Here is a 13,629-nt window from a genome sequence, read left to right on the forward strand (position 1 = left end):
TCTGCTTAATATCACAAAATGAAGGAGAAGGCTCTACGCTGGTCAACAGCGGCCCTGAGAGTCCAAACACCTGCACTGCAGGAAACTACAATGCAGTAGCATGTTCAATATGAAGAAACAACCCGAAATGCAGTTTTTACAAAACTAATAGGCCAGGTCGCGCCTCCTTTTCTAATTTCAAGACCACACAAAATGAAATGTGTAGTATCAATGCATTATTTAAAAACCTCTTTCCACATATGATGATTCAATGAGGTCTAGAATAAAAACAGTCATTAGACGATCATTCAGGAGATCAATAGATTTCCAGCTGGAAAATCAATTACACAAACAAGTTTGATGAAACTTAATCACAACAAAGGTGAACAAAGAAGCGATTTGTCACAATATGGACGTACACATATTCTAATATCATTTGATTTATGTCCTCAGAATTCACTACGAAATTAAAAAAGGTGTATGTCGATTATTTTCAATGTAACACATACATTGACGGCAATTCAAAGTGACTCAATAAACATTTAAAACGGTTTAAGTTTGTGCTTTAGAAAAAAAAACAACACATTTCTTTAGACATCATCAGAGCAACAACTCAGTGACTTTATTCAGCCACAATATGTAAACATAATCACGTGAAAAGCACAGCAAATCTCAGTAAGGCAATAGCTCTCAAGTTGCGTGTCACTAAGCGATGATCACCAATCCGTAATGCAGACAACATGAAGCAATCCACTCCACCCGGTATTTTGATAAAATGTATTTGTTGACTGGTTGAGTATTTGTTAATAAGTCATACGGGATACATGGAAACAATAAGCACGTGTAAAAAAATATTAAAAAGCACACTGATAGAGAGGATGTTTTTTTTTTTCTGAAATGTGCAACGCAAGCATGCCTTTGACGGAGAAAACCTGCATACGACTTCAGATATGTTTTAACAACCCAACACATCCTTGAAAATTGTTAAACACAAAATATAAATACCTGCCAAAAATAAAAAGTACCATCAAAAGTGTAATGCAACATTTTGTGTCATTCAAGGAGACGAACCTCTAGAGGAGAGTCTGGCTCATCCAGGATGTTCTTTTCACTCTGTATCCGCTGCATCGTCCCTGTAGAACTGGGGTCCATTATCAGCACGTTCTGACTACCAGCTCTGCCGAACTTACAGTCACTCTTTCTGGAGTCAGTCGTCCTGCACACCTCGTAATTGTACACGTGTTGGAGAGTCCCTGTCCCCCCCAAAGTGTCCGAGTAACGTGGTGGATAATATGGAATAACAGGGAGATTGGAGTGATACAGGACGCGAGACTGTCTCCATCTGTAGATTTTCACTGAGATAATAACCACTAAACACGTGATGAAGAGGAAGGAAACTACAGCCAGAGCCAACACTAAGTAAAAAGTCAGGTTGTCATTGTACTCCTTGTCCTGTTTAAAGTCAGTGAACTCCGACATCACTTCAGAGAAGCTGTCCGCCACCGCCACGTTAACAATGACTGTAGCTGAACGAGAGGGCTGTCCGTTGTCCTCCACTATAACAGTCAGTTTTTGATTGACAGGATCTTTATCAGTCACTTGGCGGATAGTTCTTATTTCTCCATTCTGTAAGCCCACTTCAAACAGCGCCCTGTCTGTGGCTTTCTGGAGTTTATAGGAGAGCCAGGCATTCTGTCCAGAGTCCACATCAACAGCCACCACTTTAGAGACCAGATAGCCCACATCTGCTGAACGAGGCACCATCTCACCCATTACAGAGCCACCAGTCTGGACTGGGTACAGCACCTGAGGGGGGTTGTCGTTCTGGTCCTGGATCAGTATCTTCACAGTCACATTACTACTGAGTGGAGGAGAACCTCCATCCTGAGCTTTTACGCGGAAGTGAAAGTCTTTGATCTGCTCGTAGTCAAAAGAGCGCACTGCATGTATGACTCCACTATCAGCACTAACGGACACATACGAGGAGACTGGCACTCCGTTAACAGAGGAGTCCTCCAGTATGTAAGAAACACGGGCATTCTGGTTCCAGTCAGCGTCTCTGGCTTTCACTGTGAATATAGAGAGACCTGGTGTGTTGTTTTCTACAATGTAGGCCTCATATGAGCTCCTCTCAAACACAGGCGCGTTGTCATTCACATCAGAGATCTGTAAGGTGAGAGTGACGCTGCTGGAGAGAGAGGGCACTCCCTCATCAGAGCACGTCACGGTAATAGTATACTCAGAGGCTCTCTCTCTGTCTAATTCACTATTTGTTAGTATGCTATAGAAATTATTCGAGGTAAACTTAATTTCAAATGGCAGGTTTTCATTTATCACACAATTGACTTTCCCATTGTTTTCAGAATCTGGGTCATTTACACTCATTAAAGCTACTACTGTATTTTGGGCTGAAGATTCCGGTATTGAGCCTGATGTGGATATCATATTTACTACAGGACTATTATCATTCACGTCAATTACGTCAATAATTATCTTACTGGAGTCCGAGAGTCCACCTTGATCAACGGCCTCTATATCGACGTGATAGTGTTTTTCTTTTTCGTAGTCTATTGTACCATCTAGTATCACCTCACCCTGACTATTAATGTGAAATAATTTTGAAACCGTGTCCATGCTATTCCCAATTACGTAGGTCACTTTTCCATTTGAGCCTTTGTCTGCATCAGAAGCACTGACCACAGTGACGACGGTTCCGTTTACGGAGTTTTCAGTAATGGTTGCTTTGTAAACGGGTTTACTAAAAACTGGGGCATTGTCGTTTATATCCAACACAGTTACACGAATCTGCATTGTTCCAGTCATTTGTGGTTCTCCTCCATCCTCCGCGGTCAAAACTAACGATATGTGTTCCTGCTCCTCTCGGTCCAAGGGTTTTTGTAAAATCATCTCTACCTTTTTGCTCCCATCTGACTGAGAATGAAGTTTAAGCAAAAAATGATCGCTCGGCTTTAGACTGTATGTCTGAAGTCCATTCTTTTCAATATCGGGATCAAACGCTTTCTCTAGCAAGAACTTGGAGCCGATGACTGCAGACTCGCTTATTTCAAATCTTCTTTCCTCCTTTTGGAATACCGGGGCGTTGTCGTTAATGTCGGTTATTTCTACAGTGACTGGGAATAACTCTAATGGGTTTTCTAGAGTAATTTGAAAATGCAAAGCACAAGGCGTTGTCTGTCTGCACAGCGACTCGCGGTCAATCTTTTCTTTGACAAGGAGGACTCCCCTTTCTCTGTTGAGCTCAATATACTGAGCACTGTCTCCGGTATAAATACGAGCTTTACCCGACTTCAGTCGTCTGGGGTCTAAACCTAAATCTTGTACTACGTTAGAGACCAGAGATCCTTTCATCATTTCCTCCGGAATCGAGTAAGTAACCTGTCCGTTCACAGGGCTCAGGCAGAAAATGGAGATAAACAACAGTACTTGCCGCTTCATTGTTCGCTCTGACGCTTCTTTTGCACAGCAGATAGAGCGTGTTATTCCGTTTCGAGTACGATCCCACTAATTGTAAAAAAAAGTGAAGAGAAAAATAGACGAAAACCAAACAAAGAAAAATAGCAATCCGACTGAAGAGAACTATAAATGGCACTTATCGCCGAAATGTACATTCTCCATCTGAGCGTGTGCCTCAGCATTATGCCAGAACGATGACCGGGGAGGATCTGTTACAAAAGCAACTCTCCACTTCAACACGCTGGGCAACAGCGGCCCAATGAGTTCAAATTGCGAAGGTGCATGGGAAAAGAAACAGCATTATCATTCAAATTAGTATGCTAGAATAAGAGAAAAATTACTACCACAAATAGCCTATATGCAAAATATGTGAATATAATATTTATAATTTAAGTCTGATTACCCTAATTCTTGGTTATTTTATGTGTGTATACAGTACATATATATATATGTGTGTGTATGTGCGTGTGTGCAATAATTTACACGGATGCCAGAAGCTACAACAGACCAGGGAAACACATTCAAGGTAGAGTGGAAAAGGAAAACAAAGAAAAAAAACGTGGTTTTACTGTCGCTGTCCTTGGTGCTGAATGTATACCGGCTTGACTGCTTTCAACAACTTATGGGTCTCACACTGCGCAAAAACTCTTATAGAGCTTAACTCTCAACCTCCAGAGCAGAGTCTGATAAATCGTAAACAAGGGACACTTAAAATAATTTCGATTAACAAACCTCTAGAGGAGAGTCTGGTTCATCCAAGATGTTCTTTTCACTCTGCATCCGCTGCATCGTCGCTGTAGAACTGGGGTCCATTATCAGCACGTTCTGACTACCAGCTCTGCCGAACTTACAGTCACTCTTTCTGGAGTCAGTCGTCCTGCACACCTCGTAATTGTACACGTGTTGGAGAGTCCCTGTCCCACCCAAAGTGTCTGAGTAACGCGGTGGATAATATGGAATCACAGGGAGATTGGAGTGATACAGGACGCGAGACTGTCTCCATCTGTAGATTTTCACTGAGATAATAACCACTAAACACGTGATGAAGAGGAAGGAAACTACAGCCAGAGCCAACACTAAGTAAAAAGTCAGGTTGTCATTGTACTCCTTGTCCTGTTTAAAGTCAGTGAACTCCGACATCACTTCAGAGAAGCTGTCCGCCACCGCCACGTTAACAATGACTGTAGCTGAACGAGAGGGCTGTCCGTTGTCCTCCACTATGACTGTCAGTTTTTGATTCACAGCATCTTTATCAGTCACTTGGCGGATAGTTCTTATTTCTCCATTCTGTAAGCCCACTTCAAACAGCGCCCTGTCTGTCGCTTTCTGGAGTTTATAGGAGAGCCAGGCATTCTGTCCAGAGTCCACATCAACAGCCACCACTTTAGAGACCAGATAGCCCACATCTGCTGAACGAGGCACCATCTCACCCACCACAGAGCCACCAGTCTGGACTGGGTACAGAACCTGAGGGGGGTTGTCGTTCTGGTCCTGGATCAGTATTTTCACAGTCACATTACTACTGAGTGGAGGAGAACCTCCATCCTGAGCTTTGACGCTGAAGTGGAAATGTTTGATCTGCTCGTAGTCAAAAGAGCGCACTGCATGTATGACTCCACTATCAGCACTAACGGACACATATGAGGAGACTGGCACTCCGTTAACAGAGGAGTCCTCCAGTATGTAAGAAACACGGGCATTCTGGTTCCAGTCAGCGTCTCTGGCTTTCACTGTGAATATAGAGAGACCTGGTGTGTTGTTTTCTACAATGTAGGCCTCATATGAGCTCCTCTCAAAGACAGGCGCGTTGTCATTCACATCAGAGATGTGTAAGGTGAGAGTGACGCTGCTGGAGAGGGAGGGCACTCCCTCATCAGAGCACGTCACTGTTATATTATATTGGGACGCGGCCTCTCTGTCCAAAGCTACCTCTGTAACTATACTATAAAACCCATTCATTGTGTTTTGTATTTTAAAAGGAATGTCATCATTAATATGACACTTCACCTCTCCATTTCTGTCAGAGTCCGGGTCATTTACGCTTAGCATAGCAGTAACAGTATTGTCAAGAGAGTCTTCTAAAATGGTGTCCGATTTGGATAGTATTTTTATCTGAGGACTGTTGTCATTAACATCAATAATATCTACCAATATTTTACTGGAATCAGACAGTCCACCATTATCTATAGCCTCGATGTCAATTTGGAAGAGTTTAGCTTTTTCATAATCGATTTCACCGATCAAAATAACCTTTCCAGTATTTCTGTCAATGTGAAACAGATCAGATAAACGCCGCTTGCTGTTTGATATTGCGTATGATATTTCTCCATTGGAGCCTCCATCTTTGTCAGACGCACTAACAATAAGAACACTCGTTCCCTTTGGTGCATTTTCAGTTATTGTTGCTTTGTATAGTGACTTGGTGAAGACCGGAGCGTTGTCGTTTGCATCTAAGACATTAACTGTGATCTGCATTGTCCCTGACATACGTGGCTGTCCGCCATCTAGAGCAGTTAATAACAGTGATATTTGCTCCTGCTGCTCTCGATCTAATGGCTTCTGTAGAACCATTTCGACCTTTTTACTCCCGTCTGCTTGATTCTCTAGTTTCAATGCGAAGTTGTTTGTTGGTTTAAGCGAATAGCTTTGCAGGCCATTTTCACCAATATCAGCGTCGATGGCTTTTTCCAGGACAAATTTAGAGCCAATAACAGTAGACTCGCTGATTTCAAAACGTTTCTCGCTTGAAGCAAAGCTGGGTGCGTTGTCATTCATATCAGTGATTTCTATCGTTATGCGAAACAGTTCCATCGGATTTTCCACTATCATTTGTAAATGTAAAGCGCAGGGCGTCGTCTCACCACACAAAGTCTCTCTGTCTATCCTCTCTTTGATCAGGAGGACACCTCTGTCTCTGTTCAGCTCGACATATTCTGCACTGTCTCCCGAATGAATACGAGCTCTCCCCGATTTGAGTCTTTTCAGATCTACACCTAAATCCTGAGCTACATTGCAGACTAAGGAGCCTTTCTCCATTTCTTCGGGAATCGAGTAGCTGACCTGCCCGAACACCACGGTAGCACACGTAATCAGGATGAACAATAGCACTTGCCGTCTCATAATTTTCTGCGAGTATTCCTGAGTCATATGAAAACACAGCGATCCATACAAATATCCGTAAATTGTCCGAAATAACTCCAAGAAATCAGAAGCAAAAATCTCCGCTTTTCATGTCCACTAACAATTGTCTATATGCAGAGGGTTGGAGTCTGTTGTATTGTCGAACGTTACACAGTCAAAGGGGGAGGTACAGTTCCAAGCCCTGTCAAAGACTGCCACACTCTGGCCAATAGCGGCCCTTTCTGTTCAATACACCAAACAGCAAAAAAGGGGACAGAGATGATATGATGAAGTTGCTATAGAAAAACAGACCATTCGATTAATTATCATAATTATCATAATCACTATTATTATTAGTATAATTACTATTATATTTATTGTTATTATTATCTTTATTGTTATTAGTGCTTGTAGTGGTAGGATAACGTCCGTGATGATTGTGTAATCACTAAGAATTACTGGTTGCGAATTCAATGAGGATGAACTGAGATGATGAAGAGTGAAACAAATAATTTCAGACAAACAAAGTCTTATATCTATTTGCCCACAGTCATACCATAATAATTATATTAATATTCCAAAAACACAAAGATTTTTTATAAACACTGAATTCCAACCTCTAGTGGAGAGTCTGGTTCATCCAGGATGCTCTTTTCACTCTGTATCCGCTGCATCGTCGCTGTAGAACTGGGGTCCATTATTAGCACGTTCTGACTACCAGCTCTGCCGAACTTACAGTCACTCTTTCTGGAGTCAGTCGTCCTGCACACCTCGTAATTGTACACGTGTTGGAGAGTCCCTGTTCCACCCAAAGTGTCTGAGTAACGTGGTGGATAATATGGAATCACAGGGAGATTGGAGTGATACAGGACACGAGACTGTCTCCATCTGTAGATTTTCACTGAGATAATAACCACTAAACACGTGATGAAGAGGAAGGAAACTACAGCCAGAGCCAACACTAAGTAAAAAGTCAGGTTGTCATTGTACTCCTTGTCCTGTTTAAAGTCAGTGAACTCCGACAGCACTTCAGAGAAGCTGTCCGCCACCGCCACGTTAACAATGACTGTAGCTGAACGAGAGGGCTGTCCGTTGTCCTCCACTATAACAGTCAGTTTTTGATTGACAGGATCTTTATCAGTCACTTGGCGGATAGTTCTTATTTCTCCATTCTGTAAGCCCACTTCAAACAGCGCCCTGTCTGTGGCTTTCTGGAGTTTATAGGAGAGCCAGGCATTCTGTCCAGAGTCCACATCAACAGCCACCACTTTAGAGACCAGATAGCCCACATCTGCTGAACGAGGCACCATCTCACCCACCACAGAGCCACCAGTCTGGACTGGGTAAAGAACCTGAGGAGGGTTATCGTTCTGGTCCTGGATCAGTATTTTCACAGTCACATTACTACTGAGTGGAGGAGAACCTCCATCCTGAGCTTTGACGTGGACGTGGAAATCTTTGATCTGCTCGTAGTCAAAAGAGCGCACTGCATGTATGACTCCACTATCAGCACTAACGGACACATATGAGGAGACTGGCACTCCATTAACAGAGGAGTCCTCCAGTATGTAAGAAACACGTGCATTCTGGTTCCAGTCAGCGTCTCTGGCTTTCACTGTGAATATAGAGAGACCTGGTGTGTTGTTTTCTACAATGTAGGCCTCATATGAGCTCCTTTCAAAGACAGGCGCGTTGTCATTCACATCAGAGATCTGTAAGGTGAGAGTGACGCTGCTGGAGAGGGAGGGCACGCCCTCATCATTGCACGTCACTGTTATGTTGTATCGAGCAGCGAGCTCTCTGTCTAGAGCGATCTCTGTAATTAAAGTATAAAACCCACTTAATGTTGTCTGTATTTTGAAGGGAATATTACTGTCAATGTTGCACTCTACTTTCCCATTATTCTCTGAATCTGGATCGCTTATGCTTAGCATTGCAATAACAGTGTTTGGTGGTGAGTCCTCAAGTATGGATTCAGATTTAGAAACAATGTTTATATGAGGATTATTGTCATTTATATCAATGACATCAACTATGACCTTAGTGGAATCAGAGAGCCCCCCGCTGTCAATAACTTCAATATCGATCTGATAAGCGTTTGCTTTCTCATAATCTATTTCTCCGATGAGAATGATTTCACCACTTTTCGAGTCAATTTTAAACAGTTCATTTAAAAGACGTTTGCTAGGAGCTATCAGATACGATACTTCTCCGTTTGAGCCAATGTCTTTATCAGATGCACTTACAGTCGTTATACTGGTGCCTTTAGGAGAATTTTCCAGTATTTTTGCTCTGTACAGCGGTTTAGCGAATGTCGGTGCATTGTCATTCACATCTAGTACGCTAATGAATATCTGCATCGTCCCCGACATTTGTGGCTCCCCTCCATCTAAAGCAGTCAGTAACAGTGAAATATAATTCTGTTTTTCTCGATCTAGTGGCTTCTGCAGCACCAACTCTGCCTTTTTATTTCCATCTGCCTGATTTTCTAGTTTTAATACAAAGTTATCCACCGGAGTGAGTGAGTATTGCTGTAAGCCATTCGTCCCAATATCCGAATCAATTGCTTTCTCTAACATAAATTTCGATCCTATAACAGCGGACTCACTAATTTCAAAACGCTTCTCTGCGTTTGTAAAACTGGGAGCATTGTCGTTTATATCGGTAATCTCCACAGTAACACGAAACAACTCCATTGGATTTTCCAGAATTAACTGGAAATGTAAAGCACAAGGCGTCATCTCTCCGCATAGAGCCTCTCTGTCTATTCTCTCTTGGATAAGGAGTACTCCCCTTTCTTTATTCAGCCCGATGTATTCTGCACTGCCTCCCGTGTAGACACGAGCTTTACCAGATCGTATTCTTTTAAGATCCAATCCTAAATCATGAGCGATGTTCCCGACGACTGATCCTTTGGCCATTTCTTCGGGAATCGAGTAACTGACCTGCCCGATCACGTAGCCGAGGCATAGAGCCGAAAGAAACAACAGTACTTGCCGTCTCATTGTTCTGTCCGACAACAGTCCGTTTCTTAATCCAACAAATGAAAATATCTCCCCTTGTAGTCAATGCGCACTTAATCAGCAAATGTAAAAAACGAAAGATGTGCGAAATCCAAAAAAAGAAAGCTACATAATATCACATTTCCACGCAGTGCTGCTTGTAAGCACGGACTGTACATGTCTGCCTTTCTCTGATTGTGTCCAACAAATCGACTCGAAGGGGCAGGGCATGACAGAAAAAAAAAGAAGAAAAACAACATCTAGATGCATCGCAACTCGCTTGCCAACAGCGACACTTTGAGTTGACAGAACAAATTACACATACTACAAAAGAATATATGTTCAGAGCAAAGTAACACTGTTCAAACGAAAATAAAACCAGAGTAAATGTGACCGTCGATTAAATATTGTAATGCTTCTAACACACTGAGATTATGACTTTTAATACGTGTTTTAAGAGCCTGCTTGGATACTAAAATTACAGATGAGTTGACTTTATTCATTCAAAGCTAATACGAAAAAAGATAAAGGCAATACGCACAATGGGGAGATGTTGCTGTCCATGGTGCTGAACCAAAACAATGTAAAACGCTGGCTTTTAAACCTGGTCTAGCATCCTACTCAAATCAACAAATCAGTGCAACAATACCATGAGCTCGGTAAGAATAGAATTATAATGTGTCTGTTAAAAGTGTACACGTGAAACGTACTCACTACTTAAGGCATTATGTAATGAATATAACGTCAAGCGGAAGTGCATCGATGATTTGAGAGAGCGAGAGAGAGAGATAGGAAAGAAAAAGGAACATGCACTGCCTCTGTCCATGGTCCTGATATTTGTGAGCAGTGAGCAGACACAAACACGTGAATCTGATAAGAACAATTCGTTTTTTCTAACCTCTAGAGGGGAGTCTGGTTCATCCAGGATGCTCTTTTCACTCCGCTGCATCGTCCCTGTAGAACTGGGGTCCATTATCAGCACGTTCTGACTACCAGCTCTGCCGAACTTACAGTCACTCTTTCTGGAGTCAGTCGTCCTGCACACCTCGTAATTGTACACGTGTTGGAGAGTCCCTGTTCCACCCAAAGTGTCCGAGTAACGTGGTGGATAATATGGAATCACAGGGAGATTGGAGTGATACAGGACGCGAGACTGTCTCCATCTGTAGATTTTCACTGAGATAATAACCACTAAACACGTGATGAAGAGGAAGGAAACTACAGCCAGAGCCAACACTAAGTAAAACGTCAGGTTGTCATTGTACTCCTTGTCCTGTTTAAAGTCAGTGAACTCCGACATCACTTCAGAGAAGCTGTCCGCCACCGCCACGTTAACAATGACTGTAGCTGAACGAGAGGGCTGTCCGTTGTCCTCCACTATAACAGTCAGTTTTTGATTGACAGGATCTTTATCAGTCACTTGCCGGATGGTTCTTATTTCTCCATTCTGTAAGCCCACTTCAAACAGCGCCCTGTCTGTGGCTTTCTGGAGTTTATAGGAGAGCCAGGCATTCTGTCCAGAGTCCACATCAACAGCCACCACTTTAGAGACCAGATAGCCCACATCTGCTGAACGAGGCACCATCTCACCCACCACAGAGCCACCAGTCTGTACTGGGTACAGAACCTGAGGGGGGTTGTCGTTCTGATCCTGGATCAGTATTTTCACCGTTACATTACTACTGAGTGGAGGAGAACCTCCATCCTGAGCTTTGACGCGGAAGTGGAAATCTTTGATCTGCTCGTAGTCAAAAGAGCGCACTGCATGTATGACTCCACTATCAGCACTAACGGACACATATGAGGAGACTGGCACTCCGTTAACAGAGGAGTCCTCCAGTATGTAAGAAACACGGGCATTCTGGTTCCAGTCAGCGTCTCTGGCTTTCACTGTGAATATAGAGAGACCTGGTGTGTTGTTTTCTACAATGTAGGCCTCATATGAGCTCCTCTCAAAGGCAGGCGCGTTGTCATTCACATCAGAGATCTGTAAGGTGAGAGTGACGCTGCTGGAGAGGGAGGGCACTCCCTCATCAGAGCACGTCACTGTTATATTATACTCAGAGGCTCTCTCTCTGTCTAATTCACTGTCGGTTACTAAACTAAAGAATTTTTTCGACGTTGTTTTCATCTGAAAGGGCACGTGTTCGTCGATATTACATGCAACTTTTCCATTTTCCCCAGAGTCAGGATCTTGAACATTAAATATAGTCACTACAGTTCCCACGTTCGAATTTTCTGAGATCGAATTTGTTCTAGACATTATGTTAATAGACGGAGGATTGTCGTTCGTATCAGTCACGTCAACTATAATCTTACATGATTCTGTTAGTCCTCCATCATCACTAGCTTGTACGTGTATTTCATAGTGCTTTGCCTTTTCATAATCCAGGATTTGAGTTAAAGATACCACACCACTATCTTCGTCAATTCTAAACATAACGGGTACATCATCCAACGTATTTGTTATCGAATATGTAACTTTTCCATTGGAACCTTCATCTGCATCTAGAGCACTAACGGTCGCCAAAACTGTGCCCTTTGAAGCAGTCTCCATTATAACAACCTTATATACTTCCTGTGTAAATACTGGGGCATTATCGTTGACGTCTAGCACTGAAATGTGTATCTGCATTGTTCCCGACAGCTGAGGATCACCGCCATCAGTGGCAGTGAGCGTTAACGAGAGGTGCTGTTGCGTCTCTCTGTCTAGTTGTTTTTGCAAAACCATTTCCACCTTTTTGCTGCCATCTTGCTGATTTTGCAGTTTCAAATGAAAGTTATCTGTAGGTTTTAACGCATAACTCTGCAGCCCGTTTACACCGACGTCAAGATCCATAGCTCTTTCAAGCACAAATTTCGCTCCAATCACAGCCGACTCACTAATCCTGAATTTCATCTCTTGCTTTTTGAAGCTGGGTGCATTATCGTTAATGTCATTAATTTCGACTGTAACGGTGAAAAATTCAATCGGGTCCTCCAATGTTATCTGAAGATGTAAAGCACAAGGTGTAGTCTGCCCGCATAGCGCCTCTCTGTCGATCCTCTCTTTCACAAGCAGAACTCCTCTGTCTTTATTCAGCTCAATGTAGGCTGCGTTGTCCTCCGTATAGATGCGAGCTTTACCCGACCTCAGCCTTTTTAAGTCGACCCCTAAATCTTGCGCGATGTTACCAACGAGAGATCCTTTTGACATTTCCTCGGGAATGGAATATGTGACCTGGCCAAACACGGAGCCGAGAAAAAGCATCAAGGCAAACAACAGTACTTGCCGTCTCATTGTTCTATTCCACATGTGATCATCGACGAGTCCTGTAGATGAAAAGATTGTTGTAGTCCGAAGCAAACACGTACTTCTGAATTGTTGGAGACGAAAATATATCCGTGTTTCTCGTATTCGAAATAACTGAATAACAGTGCCAAAATGTCCGGGCTTCTTCGACGACGCCTGTGTGCTGTATGTGTCTCTTTCTCTGCTTAATATCACAAAATGAAGGAGAAGGCTCTACGCTGGTCAACAGCGGCCCTGAGAGTCCAAACACCTGCACTGCAGGAAACTACAATGCAGTAGCATGTTCAATATGAAGAAACAACCCGAAATGCAGTTTTTACAAAACTAATAGGCCAGGTCGCGCCTCCTTTTCTAATTTCCAGACCACACAAAATGAAATGTGTAGTATCAATGCATTATTTAAAAACCTCTTTCCACATATGATGATTCAATGAGGTCTAGAATAAAAACAGTCATTAGACGATCATTCAGGAGATCAATAGATTTCCAGCTGGAAAATCAATTACACAAACAAGTTTGATGAAACTTAATCACAACAAAGGTGAACAAAGAAGCGATTTGTCACAATATGGACGTACACATATTCTAATATCATTTGATTTATGTCCTCAGAATTCACTACGAAATTAAAAAAGGTGTATGTCGATTATTTTCAATGTAACACATACATTGACGGCAATTCAAAGTGACTCAATAAACATTTAAAACGGTTTACGTTTGTGCTTTAGAAAAAAAAACAACACATTTCTTTAGACATCATCA

The 13,629-nt window shown here is 42.5% G+C and overlaps 2 protein-coding genes across 5 annotated transcripts; both read right to left on the reverse strand.

Moving 5' to 3' along the window:
• Positions 1 to 992: 992 nt before the first annotated feature.
• On the reverse strand, positions 993 to 13,038 carry LOC122778052 (protocadherin beta-16-like). Of its 4 annotated transcripts, none has more exons than XM_044039617.1 (2): positions 10,543 to 13,038; positions 993 to 1,125 (listed from the first exon to the last, which is right to left on the reverse strand). In XM_044039617.1, the coding sequence occupies exons 1-2, from the start codon at positions 12,868 to 12,870 to the stop codon at positions 1,033 to 1,035; spliced, it is 2,421 nt and encodes an 806-aa protein (XP_043895552.1). In that variant the 5' UTR covers positions 12,871 to 13,038; the 3' UTR covers positions 993 to 1,032. The 4 variants fall into 4 exon arrangements, with proteins under 4 accessions (XP_043895552.1, XP_043895553.1, XP_043895555.1 ...); XM_044039618.1 differs by lacking the exon at positions 993 to 1,125 and adding an exon at positions 3,630 to 4,260; XM_044039620.1 differs by lacking the exon at positions 993 to 1,125 and adding an exon at positions 3,630 to 4,247 and having other exon boundaries at positions 10,530 to 13,038.
• On the reverse strand, positions 7,155 to 9,800 carry LOC122778058 (protocadherin gamma-A2-like). Its single transcript, XM_044039626.1, has one exon. It carries the CDS (start codon positions 9,576 to 9,578, stop codon positions 7,170 to 7,172), a length of 2,409 nt encoding a protein of 802 aa, XP_043895561.1. The 5' UTR covers positions 9,579 to 9,800; the 3' UTR covers positions 7,155 to 7,169.
• Positions 13,039 to 13,629: the final 591 nt, after the last annotated feature.

Source organism: Solea senegalensis, linkage group LG12 (assembly GCF_019176455.1).
Source record: "Solea senegalensis isolate Sse05_10M linkage group LG12, IFAPA_SoseM_1, whole genome shotgun sequence".
NCBI classification, from domain to species: Eukaryota; Metazoa; Chordata; class Actinopteri; order Pleuronectiformes; family Soleidae; genus Solea; species Solea senegalensis.

Coding starts and splice junctions, on each gene's coding strand:
- LOC122778058 (XM_044039626.1), bottom strand. CDS start 9,578: ATGAGACGGCAAGTACTGTTGTTTCTTTCGGCTCTATGCCTCGGCTAC.
- LOC122778052 (XM_044039616.1), bottom strand. CDS start 6,600: ATGACTCAGGAATACTCGCAGAAAATTATGAGACGGCAAGTGCTATTG.